General features: G+C 39.1%; 1 protein-coding gene across 3 annotated transcripts in view; it reads left to right on the top strand.

Moving 5' to 3' along the window:
* The window catches only part of LOC126272173 (glutathione S-transferase theta-1-like), a 95,545-nt gene extending 78,632 nt beyond the window's left edge, over nt 1–16,913 (top strand). For all 3 annotated transcript variants that reach the window (XM_049974819.1, XM_049974846.1, XM_049974828.1), the window contains 2 exons: nt 11,676–11,856; nt 16,453–16,913. In XM_049974819.1, coding sequence (XP_049830776.1) covers nt 11,676–11,856; nt 16,453–16,616 — 345 coding nt within the window. In that variant the 3' untranslated portion in view covers nt 16,617–16,913. The remainder of the gene's footprint in view (nt 1–11,675; nt 11,857–16,452) is intronic.
* The last annotated feature ends 262 nt before the right edge of the window (nt 16,914–17,175 follow it).

Raw genomic sequence — 17,175 nt, 5'->3', positions numbered from 1 at the left:
ATGTAGCATAACATTCTTTATGTTGACAATCTTTGCACAGGGTGTCTCCTGGAATGTCAGACAATGGACTGCCGCACATAAGGAACAGCTGACTGCAGTCATTTTGGACCTGATGTAACCTAGGAATCTAGTGTGTATCCCTTATAGTGCAGGGGCTCCATCTTTTGTTACACAGGTCAGGTGTTCCTATTTTAAACCCATTGACTCAAGCACATTTTCCACAGCTAGAAAATTATCCAGATCCATGATTGTGTCTTTTAATGGTATAAATTTAAAAAATTCTTTGGTGTCACACAGATTGTTGTCGACGTCCCAAATGAATATGACGGGCTGAGATATGTCCACATTGTCCATGGGCTCGTCAAGAGCTATAGAAAATGAAATGAAGTTTGCCATCCTCTGTATTAATTGCTGCTTCATATCTGAGGCCATATCTTTGACTAGGCGAGCAAACAGTTTAAGGCAAAAGAGCTATTTTTTCAAATTTTTCCATGAGCTTTGCTGAACAAATACAAGCCACTGAGTCTACCAGGTAATCTTTATTGAGATTCCCAGCCACAAAGGATTTCCCTGCTTTTGCAATTCTTAATGTGCATTTGTACTTGCGCGCCAACTTTGCCTACCTGTTTTCTGCTACTACATGGCAAAAAAGGAAAAAAAAAGAAACTTTACAATTAATTTTGTACACTCCTGTTTTTAAAACACCTTTATCATTTTAACAGTTAATTGTTTCATCCATTGAAACCCAGATAAAAGCTTTGACAGGTATTCCTCTTGCGACAAATTTTTGAACTGATCTTTGCGACAGGTATTAAAGTGTCATTCAGTTGAGTCCTTTTTTTAAATACATGAGGTTCCGATGATATACTAAGCATTTGGCATGATTATTGACAGCAGTACAAAAGAAATTAATTTCCCACTTGGGTTTAAATTGTGTGGGTCTCGATCCACTGTAACCTCCATCTATTGACTAATGGCTTTGTGTCATATCAGTGCTTTTGACCACTGCTGGCACAGTGGTCTGTCTTCCTTACAAAGTACTTGTACAGCAGCATGGAGAGGTGTGGCAGGGACTGCACAGTCAGCTAAGAGATACAGCTTGGCCGCTGCAACAACATACGAATTCGACCAGGGCTCAGGCCGCAGGTCTTTTCAACATTGACTACCAGGCCAAGTTCCCTTGTATCTCTCTTCAGTTGTTGATAGGCATCAGCCAGAGCAGGAGTGTTACGTGCGCGTAATGCCACATCATCTGCATAGGCTATGTACTGAAGTGAATGATTAAAAATGGTCCCTACTCTATTCAACTCTATTTGACTTACGACTTTTTCCAGGCAGAAGTTGGATAGTAGTGAGGAGATATTGTCTCCCTGTCTCAGTCCCTTCTTCACTTCCACTTCTCTGGAGATTTCACCCTGTATTTTTACTTACAGTTGGTTTCACTGAGGGTTGTCATAGTATTTTTAACAACTTCTTATGTATTCCAGCCTCTTCCATTACATTCCTCTATGCCACTTTTGAGATGCTATCATAGGCTTGTTTAAAATCGATATAAAGCTGATGTATGTTTATTTGCTGTTCATAACATTTTTCAAGTGGTATGCTTAATGTGAATATTTGGTCAGTTATTGACCTATTTCCTCTAAATCCACTCTGATCGTCTCCAATTCTTTCTTCCACATAGGGAGTAAGCACTTTTGGAGAGCACATTGTATGTAGTATTTAGCAGGGAGATTCCTCAATAGTTCTGAGAGTTTCATTTATCTTCTTTTTTTATCTATGGCACATAATAGCCGTTTTCCACTCCATTGGCTCACTTTCCTCCTGCCAGATGCTTGGAATTACTTTGTGTATTGCTTTCCTCAGTGTTTCCTCACCATATTTGAGAAGTTTTGCCTGGATCTGAACTTCTCCAGGTGCCTTATAGTTTTTTAAGGTGTTAATGCCTTGCATCACTTCCTCCAGTGTGGGTCCTGGCGTTAAGACCTCTGATGCATAATAAGTTATTTCCACCAGTTCTTTTTCTAATCCTTCTACTTCTGGGTCCAATAACTCTTGGAACTATTCCACCCATCTGTCAAGTATTTTATTACTCTCCCTTATGAAATCCCCTTCTTTATTCGTCCATACATTTGTTCTGTTTTAAAACCTGGTCTTTCCTTCTTTAATCTTTTGGCACATTTCATGTACTTGCTTCTCTTTCCTAGCTGTTCAATTTCTTCCTTTTTTTTTTTCTTTTCTAGTGCTCTTTCCTTCTGTCTGAAAACCCTCTATACTACACAGCACTTCTCATTATATTCATTCAAATTTGCTCTAGTTCTTCTCAGAAATAATTTCATTTGTGCTATGTTATGGTCCTCAATCCTTCTCCTACAGTCTCCATCAAACCAATCTGCCTCCCTTTGAGCCCGTATATGTCCCAGAACTTCTCCAGCTGCCTCAAGGATTGCAGCCTTACATCATTTCCATATCTTCATGTGATGTATTAGTATCAATCTTAATCCTCTCTTCTATTTTTGTCTGATATGCTCTCCATACTTCTTCTAACTTCAAATTCTTAATGTCAGAACTCTTTTGTTTCCGACCTTTTTGTTTACTCAATAATGTTATCCTTTCCTGTGCTTAATTCTCACTATATGACGGTCTGAACTGCAGTCAGCACCACGTTGGCTGCTAACATCCGTTATTGCCGATCCATGCCTCTGATCATTAAATATATGGTCTATCTGATTTCTGATTTGTCCAACAGGTGACATTCGTGTTTCTTTGTGTGGAAAACATGTACTGCTGACACTCATGTTTTTACTTGTAGCAAAATCAACAACCATAATTACATTGTCATTTGATATTTCATTTCTTCCTATAGTTGGCTGATAAGCCTCTTCTTTTTCTACTTTTGTGTTCAACTCTCCTATTAAGATCTTAACATACAACTGCTCTATCTTGCTATAAAACTCATCCTTCTGTAATTGATCTACCTCCTCTGTTGGTGCATGTACATTTGTAATTATTATGTTGAAAAATTTTCCCCTTAATCTTAACATGGACATCCGTTCATTGATTGGTTCAAAGCATATCACAGCATGTTTCGGTTCTTTAGCAACCACAAAACCTTTTCCAAATGTATATGTCCTCGTGCCATTATAGAAGATAGTGAAATTTCTCGAGGCCATTATGTCACATCCCTTCCACCTAATTTCCTGGAGAGCCAATAGTTCTATACTGTAGTTGCTGCCTTCATTAGCAGCTGGCATAGGGCTCCAGCTTGGTATAGACTCCGCACATTCAATGTTCCTGTGTACATATCTCTTATCCTTTTTTTGTTTACTGGGGTCATCATCAAAATATCCGTCCGGGTTATTCCTTTGTTAGCATTCACAACAGATGATTTTTCAGGGAAAATTGTTAACCTTTTACCCAACCATTTGAGGGGTTGCCCCCTTACAGCTTGCTGGGTAGCTGTCTCCGTTTTCAGGGGAGCATCCTTAGCCTCTGTAGATCCCTCTACTGACTGCAAGGCAGCAGTTGATGGTTGTGGGCCCCTCTGCCTTTCTCCCAAGCCACTGGCCCTCATACCTGCTGGTTTTGGTCTGCCCCAGGTATTTTATTTCCCTGGTACCCTCCAATTGGAGAACTTTCCCCTATCCGCCACTTCGGGAGGTGCCTGATGGGGAACCAGCAACCTCACATGAGCAAGGTAGGGCTTAGCAAGCACAAAGACAAGCAGTAGAAACTCTCGCCGTGTGCAAGTGGGCATTTCCTTGTTGAAATGTAAGACCAGGGTGGGTTGCCATGAAGGACAACAGTACAGGTTAGAGACTTTTCTCAGCATACTGCTATGCTGTAAGGTTGCTGCAAATGATAATAAAAGGGATCATGCTATGAAAAGAAACAGCACCCCAGACCATCACTCCTGGTTGTTGGGAAGTATGGCAGGAGACAGTCAGGTTGGTATCCTACCATTATCTGGAATGTCTCCGGAGAAGTCTCAGCTGGACACCAGAGATCAGTTCAAAGTGGGACTCATCACTGGTGACAATTCTACTCCACCCAATGTGATACCAAACCAGTTGTTGCCCACCACATGGCCCAACAACCAGAAGTGATAATCAGAAGTGCATTTATTTTCATAGCAGGACCACTTTTTTGTGTGTGCAGCATCTTTACAACACAGTGGTATACTGACGATATCCTATGATCTGCATTTTTGCCCTTCATGGCAAGCCATCCTTACATTTCAACAAGATAATGCCCACTTGCACATTGTAAGAGTTTCTACCACTTATCTTTGTGCTTGAAAAACCCCATCTTGGCCAGCAATGTTGCTGGATCTCTCCCCAGTTGAGAACATTAGGAGGATTATGGGCAGGGCCCTCAAACCATCTCAGGATTTTAACAATCTAACATGGCAACATAATTTGGCATGATATTCCTCAGGAGGACCTTCAACAACTCAGTCAGTGAAGCCCAAGCCAAATAATTGCATGTATAAGCGCCAGAGGTGGAGCAACATGTTATTGACATACTCAATTTGTGAAGCTTTTCCTCTGGAATAAATCATCCAGTTTTTTCTGAAATTGTAATCATTCGTTTGCCTGTACATTATAATGCACTCCCTTACTTACATTCCATATATTATGAATCACAATTATTATGTTGTGGTTATGATCTCCTAGTTTAAACAATGTTAAAATATATAGTAAGAGCAAATAAACAGTACTGATAAACAGTACTTATCTCGCAAAGTTGGTCTCAGTGTCAGAGCTAGTTCCTCTGTAACCTATTGTAGATATTTTGTTCAGGGTTGCTTAAATGACAAGCTGCTGGAACATTATGTTGCTTTTAACCACTTTCTTCTTTTATTCGCATGTTCTTGAAACACAATTTACCATCACATATTTGACACTTTCCAGATATGTATTGTGCAACTTGCTCGAACCGAGAGAGAGAGAGAGAGAGAATCGTTCTTCAGATTTTTTCTGGAAGTATGAGGGTTGCCCAGAAAGTAATGCACCACATTTTTTTCCTCAGCCGAAAACAATGCTGCGAATGTGAAATGTTAGGTATGTATTATTTGAAGCCTCCTGAGTGAGCGCACCAAGTTTCCGTCACTTCTGATTGATAGCGAAGCTGCAAGACAGTTTCAAAATGGTGTATGTAGGTGATGTAAGTTACAAGCAACATGCCATCATTGAATTTCTCACAGCAGAGAAAGAAACTGTGGGGAATATTCACAAACACTTGTGCAAAGTCTATGGAGCATCTGCTGTCTATAGGAGTATAGTTAGTCACTGGGCATGGAGGGTGAGGTCATCAGAAGGCGGTTCGGCAGAGCTCCACGATTTGCAGCGGTTGAGGAGACCATCCACGGCTGTCATACCTGACATATCTGACCTAGCCCCCTCAGTCTTCCACTTATTTGGACAATTAAAGGATGCCATTTGTGGAAGACATTTTGAGGATGATGAGGCGGTGATTCACACAGTGAAGTGCTGGCTCTGCCTCCAGGACAAGGATTGGTACTGGCAGGGCATACATGCCCTTGTTTTGTGCTGGAGGAAGTCCATAAAATGGGATGGAGATTACGTGGAAAAATGGGGTATGTAGATAAAACACCAAACTTTTGTGTGTTTAATTGTCATTATGATCATAAAGAGTTGTTGAAGAAAAAATGTGCTGCATTACTTTCTGGGCAATCCTCGTAATTATTAAAGCAAAGATTTACAGCTTAAATGGTCAATAACAGAAGTTGCAAATTTTGACAGTACTAAAAATAGTACTTCCCTGTTGTTTTGTGAAATTAATTTCATTGTCTACAGCAAAATTGGAAAAAATTATAAATGAAGACAGAAATTTTATTTATGTGAAAACTGAAGCATAACAGTATTATATTTACTGTGAATTTGGTTTTTGGTCATGTCATTTGACAGTTTTGATTACTACGTTTCGGGGCACGAGATCACGATTACAAAATGGATTTATGCGAATATTAAAAATATGTTGTCATAAAAATAGTTTTTGGGGATTGGATATTTTCGTAAATATCTACAGGTGAGAAATATATAATTGAAGTAAGAAAATTAACCCAAGTCTAGCCAAAATTTGTGTGGGATTGAACATTTTGGTTAACATGTTAAAGTTCTGAGGGTGCTAGCTTCTTTACAAGATGTACATCATATCTACTGATTTCCATCACATTTGGATAATTCCTTCGTAGTGCATAACTCCAGACCTGAGATGCAGCAAAACCTGGTTTCCTGATCTTCCATTACGCTGATTCATTTCAGCAGGTGCCGGTCCCTCAACTCTAAGTTCCTGGTGTCAGTCCTTGTCACAAAAATATCCATTCCCATTACCCCTTTGAAATTTATCAATGGATGTGTTGCTGTCACCATTTCCTTTATCAAAACTGTTGTTTGCATTCCATTGATAACTTCCTGGACATCTTTCATAGTAGTTACCTGGACTGTAGTTATGATTTCCACTCTGAAAATTATTTGTCTGCTTACTTGGCGGTTTAAATTTCAACACCCATTCTGATTTTTCTACAAAGCTCAAAAATTCATCTATTGAGTTGCTAGTACTGTGCACTAGATCCCACTGCAAATTTTCCAGTAACCGCCTTTTCAGCGTCAAAATTTCAGTAAGCACTCCCAATGGACGTTACACATGCATTAATATCCCAAGTTCATGTTTACAAAATTATTGCATCAACCCGTTCCCGTATTTAAATGTTGGCCCATTCAGAAACTCATTTTGGAGTCGTGTTTGCTTTGCTTCACCCCAGAATTTGTTCAGGAAACTGCTTTCAGATATTTTGTAGGTAGTGAACGTATCACTGTGTATATTTGCCCATGATTGCGGCACACCTTCCAAATGTCTTTTCACGAATTTTATCTTCGCCTCGTCAGACATGCCTCTTATAAAACCATCCCTCCATGCTGCTAGAAAATTTACTGGGTGATATTTTCTGTCGTCTGCAAAACATTTGACTGATCCCCAGTTCATTCATGGAACACTGATCACTGTAGAGGTTTGATGAGCAGCTGAAGAATTCAGTTCGCTTTCTATTTCATTGTCCTGCTTTTTAACTTCACTATTTTCAATTTTAATGCCAGATTCTACTTGTTCTTTTATTTTATCTACTTCTGTCTCCCCTTTACCTATTTGAATGGATAAGTTGCTAATAGCCTCTGTCGTCTCAGCCATTCGAGCATCTTGCCTACTCGTACAATTTCGTACACTGCCTCCCAGATCTGCTTGCAACTTCTCCACCCTGTCACTGAAATTTTTCTGCACTTGATCTACCTTAGAGTCAAGTATCCCAACTTCATCAGAAATTATGCCCATTTCTTCCCAAATTGTTTTTAATTTTCCGTCTATCAATTCCTCAATTCCACTATCCATTTTACCTATTTCGTCTCTCGCAATCGAAGTTATTTAGGATTGGACCGAATCAGTTTTTAAATTTATGTCAACCATATCAGTTTTAACAGAATCAATTTTTAAATTTACCTCGCACATCTCGATTTTAACAGAATCAATTTTGGATCCCAATCTTCTTATCATTTGCATTAATTGCGATATCATGTCTCCCCCAAATTCATCTTCCTTGCCTGATTTTGGACTATTTGCCCTACTAAATTCACTGCCGATCACACTCTCCCGCTCTGACTTTGGGCTAAGCAGCTCGCTAGTATTTTTGGACCCACACAAACTGGCCAATTGCTCAATATTAGCGACGTCTGTTATTGGCGATTGAACTGCAGAACCATACATAATCTCACTATCAGCCAGGTACGTAGCTTGGTTGTGCTGGATCTTGCTGCTGGTCTTGCTGCTGGTCTTGCTGCTGATGTTGCAGTTGTAGCTGACGCTGAAGATCTCTCAGCCTCTGCTGTGGTAGTGCAACCGCCGCTGCGCGATGAATCACCATTGAAGATGCTGCAGCTGGCTGGAACCATGTGCTTTCGATGTCGCCTCTTCTTCTGCGTTACTTTTTTACCACTCCTAACCACCGCTAAAACTCGGTGCACACAACTGTTGCAAAATTTGAAGCTCAGAGCCCCCATGCCAACTGCCTCAACTACCACAGATTTGGGACCTATGTCACAGAATGTCATTAACTGTGAGAATTACAATTCTAATTTCACATCTATTAAAGAAATCTAATATTCATTCCTGAACTGATCTCACATTTAACTTTTATGAAAGGCTCTGCCTATCGAAGATCAGATAATACTTTTGGAAACACCTTGCAGGATTCAAATTCAATTCTAAACTTTCCAGGGTTCATATTCCGCAACTATTACTTTCCCAAATCCAGTCCTGTTCCAACACTTTGCAAGATTCTTATCTCTCAATTATCACTTTCCAAATTCCTATCCCGGACGAGCCCCCAATAGTGAACTAACATTCCAAAGACATTCGGGCTCACATGTGGTTCCTCTTCGTCAAAATGTCTTGGCTCAAATTCGTCTAGGGGGTGAACCGCACGCGTCGCATTACCCACCCTAAATTAGACACTTGTGACCCTTTGGTTAAATTGTCTAGCTGATGGTAAGTTTGCGAAATACAAATTTAATATAACATATAGTAACAGGAATAATAATATTGAGAACTAAATTAACAACCCATAAATGATGTAGGCCACACAGTTGCGATTTGGATAGAATAATGTTTATTCAGAAAGCGAACTAACAGCGAAAGTAGTCGTGTTTAGAGTCACTGTTACACTTGAGCGTGTATCCATTTGATACAGCTAAATCATTCACAATCTCATACGCAAAACACAACTCCAATACTCCGCCTCCTCGACTACGTGAAAAGTTAAGAGTTCACACCAGGTGCGTGGCTGCTCACCGCTCAGAGACTAAGTTCCGCGATACCACACAACATGAAATTTTTTAAGTCATTCCACTTCCTAGCTACCTAAACACCGACCAGCTGCTTTCGCATCCCCACCAGCACTGTCCACTTTGGTGTCTCCAGCCACACTGACCCTCTGCCCATACCTGGCTGCGCATTTCCTGCGCGCTGAGTACCCTCGCTCAACTGCTTAGGGCAGTTCCCTTTCCTGAAGCCACCCACCTAATTGGCTACAGCTTATTCTACATTTTAGCATATTTAAATAATCAAAGCTTGACCACTTTCATGTTCTAAATAAAGTAACAATATTACCCATTACATAATAAATGTTAAATTCATTTACATAAAACCAATACAATTTCCTTTTTAACTTTGAATGTCATGGTCAGTAGCCTTGCACCAATGTGCTTACTGATAAATAAATAAAAAACAAAAGTATTTATTATGTACTAAAATTTACAACAAATATTCTGTTACCTACTGATTCAATAAGGTAGCATGCTGCCATCGTTCAATGTGTTTTGTGTGGAGGAAATGATGATCTGGTGCTTAACTGAAAATACTGATAATTTAAATTTACTGTATCTTTTAAACAAATAAAGTTACAGAGTTGATATTTACAACATTTGTCATTTTAATGACGTGCTTCTATATGAAATGTCAATCGTTAAGAGCGACCAAAGCATTCAGATTTTAGCATGCAGGTCTTTGTTAAAAACTTGTTAATTCCTTTAACAGTAAATCCTAAACTATTACAGATATGATCAATCTTCAAGTTTTATTGGGATCACCATGAAATTTTATGGAGGATGGCAGATTAAAATTACCTTAGCTTCATTCCTTGCACTACTACAGAATTAAATAGTTTTCATAAGTGTTTCCCTTTATGGCTGATCTTAGGTCCGTCATATTTAACACTGCTATGTCTTCTTGACCCAAAAGCTTTCTACTGGGTTTCTGTATGATGTAGGTTCTTGTCTCTCTCTCTCTCGCACACTACAGCACTCGAGCCTCAATAGACAATAGACGCCTGTGAGTTTCCCGATCTAGTGGTGAATGTGCGCCCTTTGTGGCATGCAGTCCTGGATGATAGGGTTCGTTTAACAATTACTGTAGGCCGACTCTTTCAGCCATATATTTAAATGAGAGTGCAATGCACTTTAACTCACAACAGAAACCTCTTTGACACAGATTGTAAGCAGTTATATGTGCATTACATTCCACTGCAGGAGTAAGATCCTCAACATTAATAAAGTAAGTCACATTTTATTTTAAAACTCAAGTAAAGATCTGAAGTGTCACATGGCAAGATTCTAAAGTTGCCTTTTTTTTAATAACTCGTTTGCAAATTGATTAAGATGGACCTACAGTCACTGACAGCAGTAATTCCAGTTGTGTTCAAAACTGTTTGTCATTGAAACTGTGCAAGGTCTCAACAGACAGGTTTCGATGAGAGCTATCTACAAATATATTCATTTACATTATTCACAGGTCTGTTTAGCTGAAAGGAAGCCATCATTAGTACCATATTTGATTACTCTTGCAGAGCTACATAATTGTCAGAATGTTACACATAGCAGTATGCACCAGTATTAAGGCCTAGTGATCATAATAATATATAAATGTCCATGGTTTTATGTAAATTAAGATTAGAATTATATAATGCTCCTCTGACCCTGTCGGGTAGGATCTATGCCCTTTTTGGTATAACTGATTTGGCTTCTTGGAAGATGTACCATGCAATAAGAACTAAGTTTGACATGAGGTGCACATAATTTACATTATCTCAAAAGACAAATAATGATTTGCTCATAATATTTTTTAAGGTACGTGCATTGGACAATAAGTTTGATCATTTCCAGGAGGCATCAGACCAATACTGTATAACACTGCCTGTAGTCTTGATAATGGCTCATGTTCAGCATGGAGGAATGTCAGCAAATTTCCTCAGGTATGCCTCATCCAGCTGCATCCACTCATTGATGATTAGATCACGTTGGTTGCTACGTTTCACTGACTGTTCCAAATAGTGTCAGATATATTTTACAGGACTGAAAGCTGGTGATTTAGTAGGTCAGTCACGATGTGATAATATTCCTGAGCGTTTGTCAAACCAGGTTTATATGCTTGCAACCCTGTGAATGTGGCTGATGTCATCTTAGAAGACAGGAGGATCCACAGCATATTCCTCATGAAGATGTAGAAGAAAAGGCAATTCTTGGACACCGAAAATGTTGAAATAAACATCTTGGCTCATGTTCATGCTAACCTGAATGACTGAATCATAGTCGGGTTTGAAAAATGCCCCCAAAACACCACAGAACCATCTCCACCCTTAACTACATCATCCCAACATAGAGGGTTAAATGCCTCATTGGGCCATTGGTGCCTTCAGAGTCTTGCATTATATGAAAGGGGGCAAAAATCGCATGTTGTTAAACAACACTATATATCCCCACTCAGCTACTGTCCAGTTCCTTTATTGTTGGCTCATTTAATATTAGAAGCTGTACAAGGTATGGCTACAAAGTAACAGGAATATTGCTGTAAAAAAACTTTTTGTATCTAGAAACAAATTGTAACAAGTAATTATGACATCAGTAAAAACGAATTATTGGAAAAACTGTGTATAAGTAGAGGTGTCTTGCAGTTTTGCTATACTGAAGATTCTCTCATTGCCAAAAGCAGTGCTTTTGAAAAGCTAGCATGTTGTGGATTAGATACATAACTTCTTATATATGTGCATCTGTATATGTCTCTTAATACTTGTCTTTAAACTATACTAAATGAATTTTTTTCCTCGACAGTTTATGCTTCCAGGAATCAAAGGAATACCGCCCAATCCTGAAACAGTGGCTAGGCGAGAACGAAAAATGGTAGAAACATTGAATGAAGTAGAAGAGATCTGGCTGAACAACAAACCATATTTGGCTGGAGACAAAATCAGTATTGCTGATCTACTTGGAGCATGTGAGATTGAGCAAACTAGTGAGTATTTCCTTGTGGAACACCGATAGTGAAGACTGGACATTTAGTTAAAAGAATATAGATAATATGTGTAAATAAATGTTTAATGGTTGAAAATGAGTAGTTATAAGTAAGGGGATGAAAAAGAGATCTCTGTCATTCACTCCTACTCTACAGGAATGAAGAGGACTCAGCCAATTGGGGGGAAATCTGATGCTCTTTTCTGTAAACACTCGCTACAGAAAATGCATCCTCTTCCATTACTCTCTTTTATAGTTGTTTCCTGAAAATGAATCTTGTGGGTCACACAGCAGTTATTGAAGATTTTCTACCACAAATTGCATATATTTTTCTTTGTTTCTGTTTCAGTTCATAACTAATCAATGTTTCTTAAGACTTCCGGGGTAAGTTATAACGTAAAACACTCTTAAGAAGGGGAAAAGAGAGCGAGGGGGGAAGGAGAGGGGAGGAAGAGAGGGAGAGGGAGGTGCTCCACGAAAAAATTATCCTAATGAGACAGAAATCAATAGGTGTGATCTAAATGTACAAGCAACCAAATGGTGACAGTTTCAGAAATAGTGGATGAGTTATTCAAGAGAAAGAGCTTCACAAACTGAGCAAGTCAATAATGTGTTTATCCACCTCGGGGCCCTTATGCAAGCAATTATTCAGCTTTGCATTAGTTGAAAGAGTTGGTGGATGCCCCCTGAGGGATATCATGCCAAATTATGTCCAACTGCCATGTTAGATCATCAAAATCCTGAGCTTGTTGGAGGGTTCTCTCCATAATGCTCTGAACATTCTCCACTGGGCAGAGCTCCTGTGACCGAGCTGACCAAGGTAGAATTTGGCAATCACGAAACCAAGCAGTAGAAACTCTCAAACTCTCGCAGTGTGCAAATCGGCATTTTTTGTTGTTGTTGTTGTTGTGGTGGTGGTGGTGGTGGTGGTGGTGGTGGTGGTGGTCTTCAGTCCAGAGACTGGTTTGAATGCAGGTCTCCATGCTACTCTATCCTGTGCATTCTTCTTCATCTCCCAGTAACTACTGCAACCTACATCCAACTGAATCTGCTTAATGTATTCAGCTCTTGGTCTCCCTCTACAATTTTTACCCTCCACACTGCCCTCCAATACTAAATTGGTGATCCCTTGATGCCTCAGAACACGTCCTACTAACTGATCCCTTCTTCTAGTCAAGTTGTACTACAAATTTCTCTTCTCCCCAATTCTATTCAATACCTCATCATTAGTTATGTGATCTACCCATCTAATCTTCAGCATTCTTCTGTAACACCACATTTCAAAAGCTTCTATTCTCTTCTTGTCCAAACTGCTTATCGTCCATGTTTCACTTCCATACATGGCCACAGTCCTTGCAAATACTTTCAGAAAAGACTTCCTGACACTTAAATTATACTCGATGTTTACAAATTTCTGTACTTGCCCCTCGACTCTTTTAACTGCCATCTGGTTTCTGTATAAATTGTAAATAGCCTTTCGTTCCCTGTATTTGACCCCTGCCACCTTCACTGTTTGAAAGACAGTATTCCAGTCAACATCGTCAAAAGCTTTCTCCAAGTCTACAAATGCTAGAACTTAATCTATTTTCTAAGATAAGATGTAGGATCAGTATTGCCTCACGTGTTCCAACATTTCTACATAACCCAAACTGGTCTTCCCTGAGGTCGGCTTCTACCAGTTTTTCCATTCGCCTGTAAAGAATTCGCGTTAGTATTTTGCAGCTGTGACTTATTAAACTAATAGTTTGGTAATTTTCACATCTTTCAACATCTGCTTTCTGTGGGATTGGAATTATTATATTCTTCTTGAAGTCTGAGGGTATTTCAGCTGTCTCATACATCTTGTTCACCAGATAGAGTTTTGTTAGGGCTGGCTCTCCCAAGGCTATCAGTAGTTTTAATGGAATGTTGTCTACTCCCGGGGCCTTGTTTCAACTTAGGTGTTTCAGTGCTCTGTCAAACTCTTCACACAGTATCATATCTCAAATTTCATCTTCATCTACATTCTCTTCCATTTCCATAATATTGTCCTCAAGTACATCACCCTTGTATAGATCCTCTACATACTTCTTCCACCTTTCTGCTTTCCCTTCTTTGCTTAGAACTGGGTTTCCATCTGAGCTCTTGATATTCATACAAGTGGTTCTCTTTTCTCCAAAGGTCTCTCTAAATTTCCTGTAGGCAGTATCTATCGTACCCCTAGTGATATATGCCTCTACATCCTTACATTTGTCCTCTCACCATACTTGCTTAGCCACTTTGCACTTCCTGTCGATCTCATTTTTGAGACGTTTGTATTTCTTGTAGTCTGCTTCATTTACTGCATTTTTATATTTTCTCCTTTCATCAATTAAATTCAAAATATCTTTTGTTACTCAAGGATTTCTACTAGCCCTCATCTTTTTACCTACTTAATCCTCTGCTGCCTTCACTATTTCATCTCTTAAAGCTACCCATTCGTCTTCTACTGTATTTCTTGCCCCCATTCTTGTCAACCGTTCCCTAATGCTCTCTCTGAATCTCTCTACAAACTCTCATTCTGTCATTTTATCCAGGTCCCATCTCCTTAAATTTCCACCTTTAGCAATTTCTTAAGTTTTAATCTGCAGTTCATGACCAATAGATTGTGGTCAGAGTCCACATCTGCCCCTGAAAATGTCCTATAGTTTAAAACCTGGTTCCTAAATCTCTGTCTTACCATTATGTAATCTATCTGAAACCTTCGAGTATCTCTAGGCCTCTTCCATGTATACAAAATTCTTTCATGATTCTTGAACCATGTGTGAGCTATGATTAAGTTATGCTCTGCGCAAAATTCTACCAGGCGGCTTCCTCTTACATTCCTTACCCCCATTCCATATTCGCCTACTATGTTTCCTTCTCTTCCTTTTCCTACTACTGAATTCTAGTCACCCATTACTATTAAATCTTCATCTCCCTTCACTATCTGAATAATTTCTTTTATCTCATCATACATTTCATCAATCTCTTCATCACCTGTGGAGCTAGTTGGCATATAAACCACACTGTGGTAGGTGTGGGATTTGTATTTGTCTTGCCTACAATAATGCGTTCACTATGCTGTTTGTAGTAGCTTACCTGCATTCCTATTTTTTTAAATTCATTATTAAGCCTACTCCTACATTACCCCTATTAGATTTTGTATTTATAACCCTGTAGTCACCTGACCAGAAGTCTTTTACCTCCTGCCACTGAACTTGACTAATTCCCACTGTATCCAACTTAAACTTATCCATTTCCCTTTTTAAATTTCTAACTTACCTGCCCGATTAAGGGATCTGACATTACATGCTCCGATCTGTAGAATGCCAGTTTTCTTATCTCCCTGGAAAGTAAGTCTAGGGTGACTTCCCGAGGAGGGCAACAAAATGCTGTGTAGAATATATCACTGCTGTAAGGATGCCATAGATGACAACCAAAGGGGTCCCGCTATTAAAAGAAATGGCAGCCCTGACCATCACTCCTGGTTGTCAGGCTGTATGGTGGATAACAGTCACGTTGTTGTCCCACTGCTATCCAAGATGCCTCTAGACATGTCTTTGCTGGTTATCTGTGTTCATTTTGAAGCTGACTCATCACTGAAGACAAATCTACTCCAGTCAACTAGATTCCAGGCTGAGAACATGTCTGTAGATGCACTGGAAAGGGGTGGGATACCAACCTTACTGTTGCTTGCCATACAGAACAACAGTCAGCAGTGATTGTCTGGTGTGTCATTTCTTTTCACAGCAGGCCCCCCGTGATTATCATCCGCAACACCCTCACAGCACAGTGGTACACTGATGATATTCTACAATCTGTTTTGTTGCCCTTCATGCCAAACCATCCTGGTTTTACATTTCAGCAAGATAATGCCCACCTGCACATGGTGAGATTTTCAACTTCTTGCCTTAGTTATTCCCAAACCCCAAGTTGGCCAACAATGTTTCCAGATCTCTCCTCAATTGAGAATGTTTGGAGCATTATGGGAAGGGCCTTCCAAACAGCTCAGAATTATGACAATCTAATGTGCCAATTGGACAGAATACGGCAAAATAGATGTCAGGAGGACATCCAACAACTCTGTCAATCAATATCAAACTGAGTAACTGCTTGCATAAGGACGAGAGGTCTATGAACACGTTATTGACTTGCTCCCTCTCTTGAATAAATCATCAATTTTTTCTGAAATTGTAATCATTTGTTTGCCTGTACATGTACATCACATCTACCAATTTCCATCTGATTTGGATAATTTCTTTGTGATGTGTCTTTTTTTGTGAATAATTTCAAATAAAGTGAAATAGATATAAAGGGTTGTACCCAGTAGAATGCAAAATAACAACAGGTATAGGTTTCACAAATGATCACTTCATTTGGAGAAGAGAGGAAGATGTGTAGAGTTGTTATATCTCTTAAGTGCCAAGGTCTGTGCTGCCTCTCATGGTTAATTTCTGTGTTACACATTACTTGTAATGCAACTCGTTGACATTAAAGCTGTATTTAGTACAAATTATAATAGTAGCACACTGAAGAGATACATTTTCTAATTCAATGTGGACAGTTTGTGGTAACTTTTTAATAACTGTGTTTCCAGGAATGGCAGGCTACAATCCTTGTGAGGGGCGTCCAAAACTTACTGCCTGGTTAGAGCGAGTTCGTCATGACACACTTCCACATTATGACACAGTTCATGCAATAGTTAGAAAGGTAACAGAGAAGTATGGAGGTGTGGCACCTGCTTCCTTCTCAAAGCTGTGATATTGAGTAAAAAATTCTAACACTGAAAAATAATGGTACATGGATTTATTTTTATCTTTAGACTGAGTAAGCACTGTATGTAACAACAGACTACTTAAAGTATGCAAATATTATATGGATTGTTATGCCACAATAAAAATGATTATTGGCTTATTATAATGTTACATTAGGTTGTAGGCCTTTGTTTATAAGAATATGTAGTTGATTCCATAGGTGCTAACATTTGTGTAGTTGATATTTGTACTATTTTTGTACTTTTAAATACCTAAACAGAAAATATACTCAGTTGAAGCATAACTTTGTATCAGTGAAAACCGTTTTGTGTAATACTTGTGTAATATTGTATTGTGTGTTCCTTTGCACTGTCTACATTGTTTTCAGAAGATAGAACAGTTTTTCAGTTGCACTCCTGAGGCATTTCTTACCCTTTCTTATAATGCATTAAGGCAAAATGGTCTGTTTGTTTTTCAGTTGAGGGAATATCACTACTGAAAGGGCAATCCTGGGCAGTTACATTGGCTGACCTAAGGTCACTGGAAAACATAAATAAAATGGACTG

This window comes from Schistocerca gregaria, chromosome 1 (genome assembly GCF_023897955.1).
Source record: "Schistocerca gregaria isolate iqSchGreg1 chromosome 1, iqSchGreg1.2, whole genome shotgun sequence".
Lineage (NCBI taxonomy): Eukaryota > Metazoa > Arthropoda > Insecta > Orthoptera > Acrididae > Schistocerca > Schistocerca gregaria.
This window is presented reverse-complemented; position numbering and strand designations above follow the sequence as displayed.